General features: G+C 59.0%; 1 protein-coding gene across 1 annotated transcript in view; it reads right to left on the bottom strand.

Annotated features, from left to right (window-relative positions):
• FRMD5 (FERM domain containing 5) overlaps window positions 1-14,269 on the bottom strand; it is a 50,568-nt gene extending 36,299 nt beyond the window's left edge. The window contains exon 1 of the mRNA XM_063170056.1: window positions 14,117-14,269. Coding sequence (XP_063026126.1) covers window positions 14,117-14,218 — 102 coding nt within the window. The 5' untranslated portion in view covers window positions 14,219-14,269. The remainder of the gene's footprint in view (window positions 1-14,116) is intronic.
• Between the last annotated feature and the right edge of the window lie 3,092 nt (window positions 14,270-17,361).

Genomic DNA, 17,361 nt, shown 5'->3' with positions numbered 1-17,361 from the left:
CTCGGCTCCCTTGGTGAGCTCCGCCAGGGCTCTGTGCCCCCTCGGGTCCCTCCTGGAGCAGAACAATCCCTGCCTCCCCGTGCCAGCAGTGCCCATCCCCGAGGCACTCAGCCCCAGAGCAGCGTGCGTTAATTATTGAAGCATCTCGTTAAGCATTGAGCTCATGGTGCGGGGGCAGCGGCGTCAGCAGCAGCTCTGCAGCTGCACAGCTGCCTGAGCCCGGCCTTGCTCCCAGTGCCAGGGGACCCCAGCTCCCCCCGTGGCACAGGCATCGTTCATGGAGAGCCTTTCCTTGGGGTTTCTCCTCCTGAGAAGCTGGGAGGCCTCAGGAGCAGAATGCAAACAATGGTTATCTGCTGCTGTGGGATGCAACAGGTGCATCTGGGATTGGCTGTTTGCAATTAATGACCAATCACAGTCAGCTGGCTTGGACTCTGTCTGAGACACAAACCTTTGTTATCATTCTTTGCTATTCTATTCTTAGCCAGCCTTCTGATGAAGCCTTTTCTTCTACTCTTTTAGTATAGCTTTAATGCAATATATATCATAAAATAATAAATCTAATGATAATAAATTTATTCTGAAACATGGAGTCAGATGCTCGTCTCTTCCCCAGCCCAAGGACTCCTGTGAACACCATCACACCCCAGTGCCCAGGCAGGCTGGGGATGCAGCAGCACAGACAGAGCCCTCCCGAGGGCAGGGCAGGCTGGCAGGGCTGGCTGGGGGCACTGGGGCTCTTGGGGACAAATGGCACCATTGTCACACCGGGCACTGTTCCTTGTGCAGGTGTGGCAGCACAGGTGTGGCAGCACAGGTGTGGCACTGCAGGTGTGGCAGCACAGGTGTGGCAGCACAGGTGTGGCACTGCAGGTGTGGCAGCGATTCCTCGAAAGCCGCTCGCCACACGCCCACAGAGAGGGCCTGGCATGAGGGCAGGGCTGGGGCTGGCACCACGCTCAGCCTGGCACTGCATGCCCGCTCCTGTGCCAGCCCAGCCCTCCTGCCCCTCCTGCAGCCCCTGTGCCCCTCTGGAATCGCTCCTGGCTCCCTCCCTGCCCAGCTCCAAACCTCACACGGCACAGAGCACCTCGGTTCCACCTTGCAGGGCACTGCCTGTACCTGTGCCTGTGTCAGGACATGGATCCTGCCCTGGCAGGGTGGGCAGCCCTGGCACAGCTGGGGCTGCTCTGGATCCCTGGCAGTGCCCAGGGCTGAGCTTGGAGCACCGGGTCCCCTCCAAACCCTTCCAGGGCTCTATAACCACCATCCAATCTCAGCAAGGAATTCAGACCATGGAGCAAATACCAAGGGCTGTTTGTGCACCTGAATCCTCCTCAAACACAGTTAAATCTCTGGTGCCCTCTGGGACTTTTCTGTCCACGATTTAAAACACGCCCTGGTTACTCCTGTGCTGGCAGCAAACCATCCCCAGAGGAATTCCCTGTCCTGCTGTAATCCCCAGGAATTCTGCAGCCTCCTCCTGCCTCTCCTCAGCCAGGGGATGGGGATGGGCTGCAAATGCCACCAGGGCTCTCTATTTAATCTGAAATTTTGATGTTTATGTTTCAGCTCGCCTCTCTGCGCAGTGGCTGCACTGAATCACCTCAGTGTGATTAATTCCTGGCTCGTTTGGAAGAGCCCATGTGTTGTTGCTGTCCACATTGCCTGGAAAGCCCGTGTGGGCGAGGGGCACAGACCCAGCACCCATTTGCACTGACAAGCACCTCATTTTTAATGGGGACACACAGAATGGTTAACTGCATTCTGACCCCCCAAGCACCCACGGAGCTGGGGGTGCTCCTCCCCACATCCCCACCCACGGCAGCAGGAGTCAGCAGCTTGTCACTGCAATGAGCTGGAGAATTCCTGTCAAGGACTTCAGTCAACCACTCTGGGCTTTCCCAGGGGGGCAATCCATGCCAAGGCAAAGAAAATATTTATCTCTCCATCTTTAACCCAGTTTGGTGCTGAGACAGACCCAACAGCCCCCGATCCAGAGGCACCTGAAGCCAAGCAGGGCCTCTCCCCTCTCCCCTGCTCTCATGCCTGGTGGTGGATGAGGAACTGCACAAAAAAATCTCTTGCAAGTTCTGCATCCAATTAAAACTATTTCAGGCCTAATGATCCAAGCTGCTGCCGGTGATGGAGAAGTTGCTGCTGTGCGAGCTCCTTGTCTCATGCTGCCCCTCTGAAGGCAGCCAGAGAGGGCAGGGAGGGAGCTCCAGGTGTGCAACACCCAGGGAGCAGGTCTGGGATCACACTGGGGGTGACAGGGATCATGTCAGGGATCACACCCTGTGTGTGCAGCCAGGATCGTGTCAGGGATCACACCCTGTGTGTGTGTAACCAGGATCGTGTCAGGGATCACACCTTGTGTGTAACCAGGATCATGTCAGGGATCACACCCTGTGTGTGTAACCAGGATCATGTCAGGGATCACGCCCTGTGCGTGCACAAGTTTCCCTGTCTCCAGATGAGTGCAGGAAAGGTTCTGCCTGTCTGTTCCAGTTACTCACATCCCAGTGGGTTTCACCAGGGATTAGTGCAGCCCTGCTAAAGGAAAGGGATGCTCCGGGAGAGCTGCAGGAACACACATGGAATTAAACCTCTGGGATACCTGTGGGCCTAGGGAAAGCTGTGCAACTGGCACGGGTCTGTGTGCACACTGGTTTGTAGCACAGGCTTGTGGCTGCACAGGTTTGTGGCTGCACACTGATTTGTTGCACAGGTTTGTGGCTGCCCCTTCCATCCCCGGCCGTGTCCCAGGCCAGGCTGAACAGGGCTTGGAGCAACGTGGGGTGGTGGAAGGTGTCCCTGCCATGGCACGGGTGGGATGGGGTGAGCTTCAAGGACCCTCCCAACTCCAGCCATTCCATGATTCTCTGAATATTTTAAGCCCAAATGAACACTCTGATGTGTTATTTGTCCTACCAAAACCACGAAGGGGCTCAGACCCGTGTGTGGAACGGGCAGAGGGAACACAGATCCCAGGTCCCACAGCACAGGGACACCAGGCTCTGGTGTCACCTGCACCCCTGGCACTGCCATTGCACACTGTCACCCTGATCCTTTAAGATTTTCTAACCCTTCTGATGTTGGCATTCTTGTAGCGAACTCTCTCACACGCTTTCTGTAAATAACTGATTGTTTTGCATTCTTTTATGGAGGAGGAGAAATTTGATGGACTGTTGGTTTGTGCAGTGACATTGGAGAGGTGGCACTGTCACCCTCCAATCCACTGTCACTCTTGGAAATCAATAAATTTTGGAGTCAGAAAATAAACTTCCCTTTTCTTCACCTTGAGAGCAGCAGTGCCTGGCTGCAGGGGCACACCTGGGTTCAGGTAAATACCTGGCTGCAGGGGCACACACCTGGCTGCAGGTACACACACCTGGTACAGGCGCACACACCTGGCTGTAGTTTTGGGGACAATTTTCAGGCTGTGATAAGGAGGAGCCCCAGGATCAGAGGGGAAAGGCCCAGCTCAGGAGATCAGCCCTCTGCTGCACAAAGGCAAATTGAGCCAGACAAAAGCGCTCTCCTGGTTTATATTCTTAAGATGGTATCGAGTTCGTTAGGAAGACGGAACAGCAGGAGATGCAATTTACCTATTCCATACAAACCCTGGATATTCTGCAGCAGGGCAAATTGATTTACGGAGCAGGGAGGCAACGCAGTGCTCCCAGAGATTATTTATGGACCACAGAGAGGGCAAAGACACAGGGGGGGAAAGGTGGGTGCAGCCTGCCCCAGCAGCCCCCAGCGCCAGGGAGAGGGTGGGCACAGGGTGGGCACAGGGTGGGCACAGGGTGGGCTCCAAGGAGAGGATGGGCTGAGGATGGGCACCAAGGAGGGTGCACAGAGCCGTTTCTCGGGTGTCCCTCAGCCCTTGGTCAGAGCACAGAGCCATTTCTCAGGGGTCCCTCAGCCCTTTGCCAGGGCACAGAGCCGTTTCTCAGCCGTGCTCCCTGTCAGCCCAGCACGCCCTCTCCAGCCCTTCCCACCAGAGGTAATTACCTTAAGAGCTCATTAGGGCCGCAGGATGTGCGGTGCTGCCTGGAATCAGCCTCTATTTTTATCCCTCAGAGTAAAACGGGGCAGATTGACAAGAGCTGTCCCTCCGGCAGGAAGGCAACGGGCTCGCTATAAATGACTTTTTTTATTGCTAAAAAAGCCATTCCTGTCCTTTCTGAGTGGGTGGGACACCCCTGCCGGCCTGGCCGCGGGTCCAGCGGTGCCTTGGGGCATCCTGCCACAATTCCAGCTGTGTGGGCGAGCACGGGGTGACCCCTGCATCCACGGGGATCCTGCATCCCAGCCCTGGGCTGCAGCTCCTGGCTGCTGTGCAGAGCCTCCAGGAACAGATCCCATGGGTTCTTCCCAAATCCCAGCCATAAACGTGCTCCCCATGGCCCCTGGGCACCCCCACGGCCGGGCAGATGCTCCCAGAGCCTCCCCAGCAGCAGGAGCAGAGCAGGAGGATGTCAAACACGCTGGAAATGTGTATGGATTGCAAGGCCATAAATATTTGAAGGGGCTGAGTGAGTCTGTTCTAGCGCTGTGCAAGCTCCAGTGCCCCCCGGCCCTTCCCTTGGCCAGGATGCCAATCCCTGTGGCTCCCTGGTGTCCAAATAAAGACCAGGGTAATTGCAGCACTTACAGGAGTGCTGTGGCGGGGCCTCTGCAGTTTATCAGAGGGATTTCATTCCCGAGCACACCTGAAAGGAGCCAGCAGCACTCAGCCCTGCCATGCCCGCTCCGTGCCAGGCTCCTGCACTGCCAGGCTGCTCACCTGGAAGAGTGCAGCAGCCAGAGGGCTGTAATTCCTCTGCTGGACCCCAGAGCACAGCCTGGGGATGGGAACAGCTCCTGTGGGTCCCCAGCGCCCCAAGACCACACCCTGGGAATGGGAATGGGGATGGCACAGCTCCTGTGGGGGCTCTGAGACCCCAGCACCCCCAGAGCACACTGGGCATGGCACAGCTCCATTATTGCCCCACTGGATCAATCTTGTGTCAGCACCTTGCCCCTGCCCAGAACAATGCCCAGGCGTGGAGCTGGGGCTCCATGGAGGGGTTTGCTCCTGCCTGGATGTGCAGATTCGGCCTGGAAGTGCAGAAATCTGTCAGCAAAGCAGAAATCACGGGCAGACAAAAGCCCCATCATGTGCTCCAGGAGTCTCAGCAGGCTGGGGAATCATCCCCTGCTGCTTTGGGGTTTGTACCAACCTGCACATGGGAACGGGGCCAGCCTGAGACCACACAGGCAATAAATGCTGGGGAGAAAGGAGGGACAGCAGTGACAATGGCCACAGGGAGAAAAGTCCGCTTGGGGTTAGGAGAAGAGCCTGAATGGTGAGAAGGAGCCCAGGATCACCAGGATCTCAGCAGGATCTTGGTCCAGGAGAGCTCTGGACAGGAGGGAGCTCTGACAGGACCAGGGCGAGGGCCAGAGCCAAGGCTCAGTGCCACAGTGCCAGGGGCCCCAGTGTCCCTGTGCGGGTGGAGGCGCACGGGCTGGCACGGCAGGAATGGCCCCGGTGCCCTCCACACCTCCGTGCCCTCTGCTGCCCCGCTGCAGCCCAGCCTCTCCTCTGCTGCCCCACAGCTCTTCCCTTCCCTTCCCTTCCCCAGGAGCTCCAGGCTTTCAGGTCCCAAAAACACTCTGTTCTCAGTCCACATTTCCTTTGGAAAGCCATTTTTACTTGCAAGCCAGAAATATTAGTCAGCAAACTGTACAGTGCAAGGCTAATGAGAACTAGATCGATTCGTGAAAACTACCTGCTCAGCAAATTTATTATTTTCCAAACATAAGTCTATTGGATTCCAGCTTTTTCCCCCCAGTCCCAAAACACTGCCCATTCCATGAGTTAAGTGTATAAGGGATGGCTGCAATTGCTACCTGATCCATGTATTCTTAAAGCCTCTTTCCAGCTCCAGAATGGCTGACTCAATTTCTGTCATTTTTTTATTAAAGAAAAATCCCCCACAGGCAGCTGGATGGATATTTCCTTTGGGACCCCAGCCTGTGTTCCAGGGTGAGAGCCAGCACGAAACAGCCACTGTAAACCCTCTGAAAAACACAAGCCCCTCATCGATGTGACAGATATGCCACTAGAATCAACGTCTTTGGCAACAGCCATTATGCAGCCAAAATATTCTATTTTGGGCTGCAGCATTGATCAGATCCTGACATCACACATTAACGAGCTGGGGCCTTGCTGGCTGTGCAAGCTGCTGTTAATCAACGTGGAGAAAAACCACCTGGACTGTGTGGTGAGACACCAGCACCTGCCAGGCCCACCTGCATCCCCCCGAGCCAGCCCAAGGGTTTGTCCCTGCTCAGCAGCCCAGGGCTCGTGTGCTTTGTGAGGCAGGAAAGATTAAAATATGTGATTGACATATGTGTAAGATTAAAATAAAGGTTAAAACATGTGTGAGCCTTGAGTTTCCAGTGAGCTGCCCAGTGCAGAGACCTGGCACTGCCAGGACAGGAGAATGTGACCCAGCCTTGGCTTGGCTGTGGTGGGACTGGGGGAATGGAGGGAGGCTCCCAGCTCAAACAGCCAAAGAAAGGATGGTAAAATTATCATGGCAAAATTATCCTGATAAAACCATCAGAGCCAGCAATGCCTGCACGTCCCCAGGAGGAGCTTCCCAACCTCTCCATTGTCCCAGCACGAGGCACATGACAAAGAACAGGGAGGTTTGCAGGCTGCACAGAGCTGTTTCCATTCACAGCAACCTCCCAGGGAAAATTCCTGCCCAATATCTCACCTATCCCTGCCCTCTGGAAGGAAACACCCTTACAAAGGATTTATTTTGGGGAGAAAGGAGCCGGTCTCCAGGATCTGGGCAGAAGAGCGGGCGCATCTCTGCCCCAGCACCCCGTGGCACCCTGACACAAACCATGCAGGCACACACACGCTGCTGGGTGACACATTTCATACGGTTTCATCTTATTTTCAGTTTTTATTTCTGTTTGCCAGGAGTGCCCGTGCTGCACACGCTGACGGAGCTCGGGGGGGACGTTCCCTGTGCCCGTCCCTGCCCAGTGCCCAGCCCAGCACGGTGACACACACATTTGGTGTCCCTGAGCCCCAGCGAGCACGGGGTTCCCTCACGGAGCTCGCGTGCTCCCGGCCCGCTGCCCTTCACGCTCCTCTTCCTCACGGAGCAGAGGAGCTGTGGCAGCGCAGGGCTCTGCAGGGCCGAGCTGCTCCTGCTGCTCCTGCCCTGGGCACGGAGCCTGCCCGCCCCAGGTGCTGCTGCTGCTGCTGCTCCCTGTGAGCCCAGAAACGCTGCACTGTGTGTTCCTGTCCCTGTGACCAGGGATGGCATCCCCGAAACGCTGCACTGTGTGTTCCTGCATCTGTGAGCCCCGAAACGCTGCACTGTGTGTTCCTGCCTCTGTGACCAGGGATGGCAGCCCAGAAACGCTCCAGAGTGGATTCCTGCCTCTGTGAGCCCCGAAACGCTGCACTGTGTGTTCCTGTCCCTGTGAGCCCCAAAACGCTGCACTGTGTCGCTGTGTGTTCCTGCCTCTGGTGGCAGCCCCAGAAACGCTCCAGAATGTGCTCCTGCCTCTGTGACCAGGCAGTGTGTCTGCCTTTGTGCTGGGGCTGGGCAGCAGCTGGCAGAGCTCCGCTGGCGTGGGCTGAGCACAAGGGAGACGCCTCTTGTGGTGACAAAGGTGCCACATAAATCAGATTTTACGGAGGGACCAAATGCCACAGTGGGTGCAACACTGACGGCAATACAAGGGGAGAGCCCACAAATCAGGATAGGATTTATTTTCCTGAGTTCTGAAGAGGAATAGCCAAAACTCAGTAACCACTGACCCTGTCAGAGGAGGGTACTTAGCCCAACCCTTGGAGCCACCTGCTCTAGTGGGAGGCGTCCCAGCCCATGGCAAGGGCTTGGAACAAGATGAGATTTCAGGTCCCTTCCAACCCAAAGCATTTAATGATTCTGTGATTGAGTGATCCCTTGCAGCCACCCCCAGCCCTGGCATGACAAACTGTGGCCCAGGGCAGCCCAGTGTCCATCAGAACCTGCTGCCATCTCCTGTGCTGTGCAGGAGCCACAGTCCCTGCAGACACTCACTGCGGACACACCAGCCTCACAGCAATTCCAGATCATCAGTGCTCCCCTACTGCTGGAATCATTTACCCTGGAAACATTTCAAAGAGAAGAATTTGACCTGAAACCTCCTTATTTGCGGAAACAAGTCCAGAGCTTGCTGTAACCAAACAATAATTGGGTTTTCTGCCCACTAACAAGTGGCTGATGGCAGTGGCAGCATTCAGGGCTCTGCCACAGTCCCCAGCCTGACCCCAGGCTAAGGAGGGATTGTCTGCTCTCACAAAACTGATGGCAAATAAACCCCAGCACTTCCCCACAGCAAACCCTGGTCTGGCTTCTTCCTGGCGTTCTCAGTGGCACATGACTCGAGACAAAAATGAGCACAAGCCATCCTGGAACACCAAGGGCCCGTCAAGGAGCCACCCCCCGAGCCAAGGGGCAAAACCCTGGCACAGATGCCCAGAGAAGCTGCCCCTGGAGCCCTGGAAGTGCCCAGGCCAGGCTGGACACTGGGGCTGGGGACAGTGTGAGGTGTCCCTGCCATGGCAGGGGTGGCACTGATGGGATTTGGGGTCCCTCCCTGCCCACAGCACTCCAGGATCCCGTGATGCCACCCACGCTGCAGGGACCCCACCCCTGCACGGCTGGGGGGAGTTTCCACAGGCTGGGGGCACCTCCAGCAGGGCCTGCCCACCGCCCTGGTGGCACCTCGGGAGGGTCTCATCCCCACACCGTCCCTGTCCCCCCCACACACGCCCCCAGAGCAGCCAGCTCGGAGGTGCCAGCGCTGTGCCAGGTCACAGAGGGCTCTCAGGGGCTGCCAGTGCCCCTGGGCTGTGCAGGGCACACCGAGCACGGAGTGAGTCCTGGCACTGCCAGCGCGTGGCCACCAACGTCATCCCCACGGCCACGGCCCCGCTGGGCTCCCAGGCTGGCTCAAAATCCAGAAATAAGCGGGCTGCTCACGGCACTCTCAGCATTCCCCAGACGCCTCAGCAAAAGCCTCCTGCTGCACATTACCTAATCCTGACACGACAGAGGGAGCAAATCCCTTTCTGCTGGTGCTGCGCCGCACACCCCTCTGCAATGGCACCTCTGTGCGTGTGGACATCTACATCTCTATCTGCCTCTGTGTCTATATTTGCCTTCAGCATCTTCCACGGGAAAGTGATAAGCAAAGTAGTTCTGTCAGGAAATTGGCTCCTGAGAGGGGAATAGCCGGCGGGTTCACAGCAGGTAACGTTGTAAAACAGGTATGAAAAGTGAACAGAAAACAGACATTTCGGCTCACAGGGAAAGAGCAACAATAGAAATGTTTTCCACGGGTTTGCAAAACAACTTGGGGTTTTGCTCCCACTGAATTGTGGGTGAATATTGTCCCTCATTTTCAGTGGACATTTAGTGGATGCTTTCCTCAGCTGCCTTCTGTATCTTTTGGACATAAATTGGAGAGGAAAAGGAGATGAAATGCTTCCTTCATCTCAGCAGCTTCTGCTGCTTTCCCTTCAAACTCATTGTGCATTTCAGGCAGTTCCCTCCCGAGCCTACAAAACCGAGTGGATGCAAATGCTGGAGCCAGGGGCAAAGGAGCTGCCCCGCCAGCACCACTCACAGAGCCACAGCTGAGCCACAGCGACGGCTTTCTGCTGCAAACACGCTTCCTATGAAAGGCTATGAATAAAAACATGGCTTTGAGCAGCCAGCAGCAACGCCGTGCCGACGCCTTCACCCTCCCTGGGGCCCGCCGGCCGGAGCACCCCGTGCCCGCTGCCCCAGCCTGGGGGTCCCTCCCTGCTCTGTGCTGGGGCTGCTCGGGGGCTCTGGAGGATCAGGAGAGCAGGGGATGCTCGGGGCACCCATCCTGGTGCTGGCCCTCAGCCTCGAACCCTCAGCTTGGGACCCCCAGCCTGGGACCCTCAGCCCAGGATCTTCAGCCCAGGACTCTCAGCCAGGGACCCCCAGCCCGGGACCCTCAGCCTGGGACCCTCAGCCCAGGATCTTCAGCCCAGGACTCTCAGCCAGGGACCCCCAGCTTGGGACCCTCAGCCTGGGACCCTCAGCCCAGGACTCAGCCTGGGACCCTCAGCCGGGGATTTTCAGTCCAGAACTCTCAGCCAGGGACCCCCAGCCCGGGACCCTCAGCTTGGGACCCCCAGCCCAGGGACCCTCATCCTGAGACCCTCATCCTGAGACCCTCAGCCAGGGACCCTCAGCCTGGAATCCCCAGCCCACCACACGCCGCATTTCTGTCAGTGGCTTTGGCCCCGGTCCCTGTCCCCGCACTCGGGCTCCAGCTGTGGAGGGCAGGGAGGGCTCTGGGACAGACAGATAGACAGACAGACAGACAGCCAGCGCTGCTGGGCGCAGAGCTCTGGCTGTGGCCCTGTCCCCTCAGCTGTGCCCCTGTGCTCGGGGCTCCGGGCAGAGCCGCCCCTGCAGAAGCTGCGGTCTCCTAACCCACTTCCCGGGAAAGGCAATTGGAAACTCTCAGCAGATAAAAAGATAATGAACAAATAACCTTCACTGCCACAAACCCCCAGCTCCCCTTTGTGCTGCTGCCTGATATTAATGATCCTGTCAGGGCTCCCAAAGAACTCCGTGCTCCAAGTGGCGAGCAGGGGGTTTGTCCCACAGTGCAGCCAGGAGCTCGCTTTCATTTCTTCCCAATCTCGGGCAAGAAAGTTCTTACATTCTGCATCTAAGAAACCATGTATTTATTTTCTCACATCTCCGCGTTCCTGTCGTTCTACTGGGGTTTGAAACAAAACACCACTGTCTTTTCAGGAAAACGCTTGATGCATCGAGCAACGGCAAATCATTAATTATTTCGAGCCTTTTATGCCACCACTGACACCACAGCGAAGAATTTAAAACATTTCCTCAGACAAGCAACTCACTGACAGCAAACCACAGCCTTGCTGGGAGTCTCAGAGCCCTTTTCATGCCGAGGAGCCCGGCCAGCAGCCTGCACCGCGGAGCACGAGGGGTGAAACTCCAATTAAACACTCGGCTACGCCGGCCCCTCACCACGGAGACCAGCCAGACGCCTTCAGGAATGGCTGCCCCTCGCTGGGAGCCCCCTCTCCTCGGGGACACGTCTGGGGACAGCGACACCCGTGAGCAGGGTGCCCACGCCCACAGGTGGCAGCCAGCACCTGCCAGGGCATGGGGCAGGGATGGCATCGCTGCCTTCCCACGCCTGGTGGGCCCCACGCACAAATCACCACCTCTGCTGCCTGAGGAGGGGCCCTGTGGCCTGTGGCACTGTCAGACATCAGCTCTTCCCAGGCAGGAGCCCAACATCTCCCTGCTCAGGCAGCTGCTGTGAGTCCCTGAGGGCCCAGCCCTGCTGCTGGCAGACACGGACCAACCCTGACAGATGCTGTGACAGCAGCTTCCCCAAACCAGCAAACACTGAAATTCACCAAAAAACCTCATGACAAAAGGTTCATGGAGGTGCCAACCCTGCTATCCCAACTCATGGCGCCCCACTCACTGTGCCCGTGGCATCTCTGTCCCCCCAACAGCCCCAGGGATGAGTCCTCCAGGCTCCTCTGCCTGCTTGGATGGGCTGTTCAGGAGTGAAAATTCAGGGAAAAAAAAGAGGAAGGATTCATCCCAGCTCAGACAATGAGCTGCTCGTTCTGCATGGGAATATGAACAAAGCAAACCTTGGAAAATCAAATAAAAAAAGGCTTTATTTAGAAGCAGAGCGCTCAGGTATTATCTGGCAGCAGCAAACCCCTACTCACACACCTTCATCAGGCACAGCCAGAGGTTAATTTCATGACAGATTTAACCGGTGCCATTATCAGAAATGTAAATAAACCTTCTCAAAAAGCAGCCCTGCCTCCAGCGCTGCTCCCTCCTGCCCAGCAGCGCAGCCAGCTGACCCAGCAGACAGGCCAGGCTCCAGGAGGGCAGCGAGCCCTCCCCATCCCTGCTGCCAGGGAGGACACTGGGGCACAGCAGCAGAGCAGGCACAGGCACAAACTCCAGCCCCAGACGCACCCGGCACTGCCGAGAGCCGCTCCGGCCAGGTTCCCCGGATCCCAGCAAAAATAGAAAGACATAAATTCCATCCAACAGGCGCAGAACCAGCCGGGGTGAGGAGACACCGTGGATCCGGGCGAGATGTGAAATCTCCGCGCTCGTGAGGGAATGACCTTCAAAACTCATTCAGCGCTCGCAGCCTGCGCGGTGACGGCTCCTCACTTGCGAGACATTACACATTCCTGCTATGTTCTCCCTAATTTCGCATGGACTATAAATACTTGGCTCATAAGGCAGCATGAAAGCGAGCGAGAGCAAACATTTAAGTGGGGTAACCTTGCTTGTCAGGGTAGCAGGAGCAAATTCTCCATCCCTCAGGTCGCTCATGCTAAATGCCAGGAATCCCTGTTTACTATGCTACACGTAAAATAAACCGGAATATGGGACCGAGTCATATTTTCTCCTTAAAAAAAACTGACATGCGAAATGACGACACCTTGTCAAATTGTCTTAAGGGCAGAAAATCCAGATTTTTCTGAACTGCTCTGCCCACACTTTCTCTCCCAAACTACAGTTCCCCGTTTCATTAGTATTAAAAACAACCTCTGAGAGACGAATTAGTTTGGCTTATGCAAAATAAACTGGGCTGCTGCTCCAGCCGTTTACTGGGTCACACTTTACAACCTCGGCGGGGGAGGTGGTCGGGGACCGGCAGCACTACCACCGTTCTTCAGTGGTATTTGCACAAATCACCCTATTTATCGATTTTAGGCTCCTTAAGCCAAAATGACGGTGCCTGTCATAGCCTGCAGCACCCTTGGTAACCGTCCTTTGGCATTATCACCAGGAGCAGGTTGGTGCCTGGAAATGAAAGGATGTTCGCCCCTCCTTGGCATCACAGGCCGGGGAGAGCTGGGGGCCCCCGAGGCTGGGCGGGGGGAGCCGTTGCCATTGACGCGTTGAGTCACCTTTACTCAAAACTCTGCCCCGAATTTTCCATCGCCCACGGGCTGGGCCGGGGCCAGCCGCCTCCAGCAGCAATCCCCGCGCGTGCGGCTCCGCTCAGGTTTTCGTGAGCTCCCTTGCGAGGATGATGCTGACGGCAGGAGCGGAGCGCAGGAGCAGCCGGAGCCAGGGACGCCTCTCTCAGCCCCCGGTCACACGGTCCCGGTCCCGGACTCGCTCCAGCGGAGCCCGGGAGTGCGTTTCCCTAGTTTTCAGCAATACGACACAAATCTCTCGCAGCCCTGGCAGCACAGGGAGACCGACCGACCGGCTGAGGGGCGACGGCCCCGACCACGGGTCCCGGTCCTTGTCCCGGTCCCGGTCCCTCCCGGCACGGGGGCGCGGATGGGCGCCCGTCCCCGCCGCTCCGGACGATTACAAAACCCGAGCGCTCATCACGGCGAGCCGGGCGCTAACGGGGGAGGCAGAGCGGGCCCCCGGCCGCGGCGGGGCCGGCAGGGTCTGTTCCCCCCGCCGGCAGCAGCACCCCGCGCATCCGTGCCCCGCAGCATCCGTGCCCCGCAGCATCCGTGCCCCGCAGCATCCCTGCCCCGCAGCATCCCCCGTACTCCGCTCGGCACCCACGTCCTCCCCGCGCTGCGCGCAGCCCCCGCGCCCGGCACGGAGGGCTCGCCCCGAGCGGCTCGGCGGGCACGGCCGCGGCTCCCCGGCCCCGGGGCGGCCGTGCCGGGCTGCCCCTGCCCCGCTCCGCTCCGGTGCTGCGGGCATCCCCGCGCCGGGGGCAGCGGGCGGCTCTCCGCGCCATCCCCGCACCGCTGCCCGTGCGGTGGGGCTCAGCCCCGGGGCTCTCCCGCCGCCGGCAGCCGCGGCTCCGGTGGCCGCCGAGGGCCGGGGGGAGGCGGGCGGCGGGAGCGGGGGGGCGCCTTTGTTGGCGGCGCGGGGCAGCACCGGCCGCCCCCGCCGCTCCGCTCCGCTCCGCTCCGCTCCTTTTGTCTGCCGGGGCCGGCGGCGGCGGCGGCGGCTGCGGGGGCAGCGCGGGCGCGGTGGCGGCGCCGGCGCCGGGGGCTGACCTGGATGGTGCAGGTGTACTCGCTGTCGTCCAGCAGCCGCACGGTGCAGTTGTACTCGCGGTCCAGGTTCCTGCTGCTGCCACTCATCCACCTGCTCAGCATCTTCCCTGGGCGCGGGGCGGCGGGCGCTGCCGAGCCCGGGCTCACATCGCGCTACGGGGCGGCGCGGGGCGGCGCGGGGCGGGGCTGTGGCCGCGCCCCCCGCCCGGCTCGGCCCGGCCCGGCCCGGCCCCCGCTGCGGGCGGCGCGGAGGGAGCGAGCGGAGCGCGGTGCCCGTGCCCTGCCCGGGCCGCGGCGCTCGGCGGGCGGAGCGGGCCGGGCCCGGGGGTCGCTCGGCGCCGCTGCGGGGCCAATCTCGGCGCGGCGGCCGTGACGGGCTCCGCCGCAAACCAATGCGGCACGGGCGGCGCGGCCCCGCCGCCTCCGCCGGAGCCCCGCGCGGGGGGAACGCGGCCCCGGGGGCTCCGCACCGCTGCCCGCAGCCTGGCGCCCACCGAGGGCTCCCCCGCCGCGGGGCAGCGGGTCGGGACGGAGCGGGGTGCCCCCAGCTCGGTGGCACCGAGCGTTGCCGCGATGGCCAGCGGGGTCGGGCATGGGGCAGGGGGTACCCGCAACTCAGAGCCCCGGGCAGAGGGGCGGGGGCTGCTCCAGGGGCTCCCCAAGGACAGCAGGGGACTGGGCGTGACCCAGCCGGTCCCTGCCAAAGGACCAACCTGTGCCCAGCTCTCTTGTCAGAGCGCAATTTCATTACTCGGTTGGAATCCCCTTGGAGGGCTGGCAGCTGCCCTGGTCCTTCCAGCAGAGCCAGCCAAAGTGCCAACGCGGCCCCCAGGACGTGAGCTTGTCCCTTGGTGCTCATTTGTCATGGAAGGGAACCTTTAAATCTCTGGCTTTTAGACAAAATGGACTCCAAGAGCCATCAGTGCTGATGGGAAGCAGCTGGTGCTGTCCTGGAGCAGTCAATACCTGGTGGCAGCATCAGCATCACCCAGGGAGGATGGGCATCCTGCGTCCCCAGCCGTGCCCCTGCCTGGGTGTCACACTCCCCAGGGCCCCACGGAGAGGTTCAGCAGTGCTCCCCACAGCACCCACCAACACCCAGATCAAACAGGCCACAGTGAGAACCCTTGTTAAGCTCTCCCTGCACCACAGGCCCTGCTCCCTTTGCGCCTTCCTGGCTCAGCTCCCCTTTGCCTCGAGCACCACCTTTGTCCTCCTGCTGCATTCCCAGGCTGCAGGGCAGCTCCCAGTCTCCCCCAGGAGCACCAGCCTCCACGGACCACAGCTGTGAGCCTCTCCCCACACTCCTGTGCCCCAGCTTTGCCTCTTCCCTGCACTCCCAGCCAGAGCCAAACCCCTCACCTTCCCCAGCTGTTCCCAGCAGCCCTTCCAGGTCACTGCTGCCTGCAGGGCAGTGTCTCCCTGCACAGCTGCTCTCAGGGCAGTGGCTCTCCAGGCCCTTCCATCCCTGACCCTCCCGTGTGTGGGGCTGGGATCCTCCAGGATGGTTCAAGGGTTACCCCGTGATGGGTGATGAGAGGTGAGTCTCTCCCAGCTGCTGCCCCATCCCCAGCCAGGCTGCCTGTCAGGCTGGGCACCCCTGTGACCCTTGTGCCCGTGGAGGGACCCCCAAGGCTTGGTTATCTCGGTGTCCAACAGGCCCCAGATGCAAAGGTCCAGTTGGGGCAGAGGACAGGGCGTGCTGCAGCCCCGGGGAGGACGTTACCCTGCAGCAAACATGCCAGCAGAGGCAGGCCCTGGCCTGTGTGGCTCAGCTGGAGGCTGGATCCCGCAGCTCCCGGGCCCAGGGGCTGTGCCCAGCACGTTGTCAGGGGCGTGCTGCCGAGCCCCAACAACAAGGGCGCTTTTCACAGCCACGGCCCCGCTCCTCAACCATCTGGGCACTTGTACAAAGATGCTTGTATTCACCAAAGTAGCTGCCACTTTGTCACGGATCCCACTCTGCATAAATTGTTCATCTGCCTCGCAGCTCCCCTCTGGCCAGCTGAGCGCTGCTGAAGAATGGGACCGGGGGCTGGCAGGTGCTGCTTTCAGCGAGCAGCAGGGCTGAGCCAGCTGAGCGCTCAATCAGCTCACGCTCAAGGCAGCCCGGCCCCGCTGGAACTTTGTTCCTGCACCCGGGGAAGGTTTTGTTGAGGTTTTCTGCCGTTTTCTGCCTTTTCCCGAGGCCGCCCAGGCACCCCGGCTGAGCTCTCCCCCCTCTCTGCCCCTGTCCTCGGAACAGGGAACGGCTCTGCAGCCCGACAGCTCCACGCTCCACTCTCAAAATACCTGACAAGGCTTCCACAGAGCGTATCAAAGGCTGGCAGATGCCTTTATAAAAGTACTCTCTGTTTGCAGCTTTGATCGACAAGAAAAAATGCGCTTTTCATGAGTAACGTCTTCTTCTTTCCCCTTTAATAATTTATACTGTAAATCCTACAAATTCGCCCGATTTGGATTCTCTGGTACTTGCAGTTTTCAGCTAAAAAAAAATCAAAATGCAGCTTTCCAAATGTAAAGTGAATTCTTAGCTGTTTGTTTTCCAGCAGGTTAAACTTCACTAAGAACAGGCTGCCCAGGGAAGTTCTGTCTGCCAGATTCCTTTAAATGTTCCAGCTCCTGGATGGGGCTTGGAGAAACCTTGGATAGTGGAAGGTGTCCCTGCCCATGGCAGGGGGTGGAATGAGATGAGATTTAAGGTCCCTTTGAACCCAAACCCTTCCAGGATTCTGTGCTTTCAATAGAAAATATTGCTCATTTTCTATTCTGTACATAATCCATGCACTTCCCATCCATTACAACACGTCACCCACAGGTAGCTGGGGCTCTGAGAGCAGAGCAGCTCTGTCTGAGGTGGGCAGAACAAGGCGTGGGCTGGGCTGGAGCAGGGCCTGGGGATGCTGAGTGCTGGCTTGGGGCTGGCTGGAGACCCCAGCAGCAGGCACAGGGGTGCAGGCTGCCTGTTCATCTTTGAATGGTGCAAATGTTGTGGGCAATAACTGCTCCCCGTGCTGAAACGGCCAAAGTACAGCCCTCTGCTCCTGTCTGAGTGCAGCCTGCTTCGCTTGGGCACATGCAGCATTTCCTGGGGCTGGGAGCAGGGCTGTCAGCTCTGCTCTGCCTTCCACCGCTACCTGCAGCTGAAATTACATAAACACCCTGTTCTCAGCTCTGAGCTCCGGCACAGGGCTGCAGGAGATGTCCCAGTGGGGCCCAGCTCTCAGGGCCCGCCCGTAATTCAA

This window comes from Melospiza melodia, chromosome 15 (assembly GCF_035770615.1).
Source record: "Melospiza melodia melodia isolate bMelMel2 chromosome 15, bMelMel2.pri, whole genome shotgun sequence".
Classification (NCBI taxonomy): domain Eukaryota; kingdom Metazoa; phylum Chordata; class Aves; order Passeriformes; family Passerellidae; genus Melospiza; species Melospiza melodia.
Note: the sequence above shows the minus strand (reverse complement) of the source record. Positions and strands in the feature narration are given on the sequence as shown.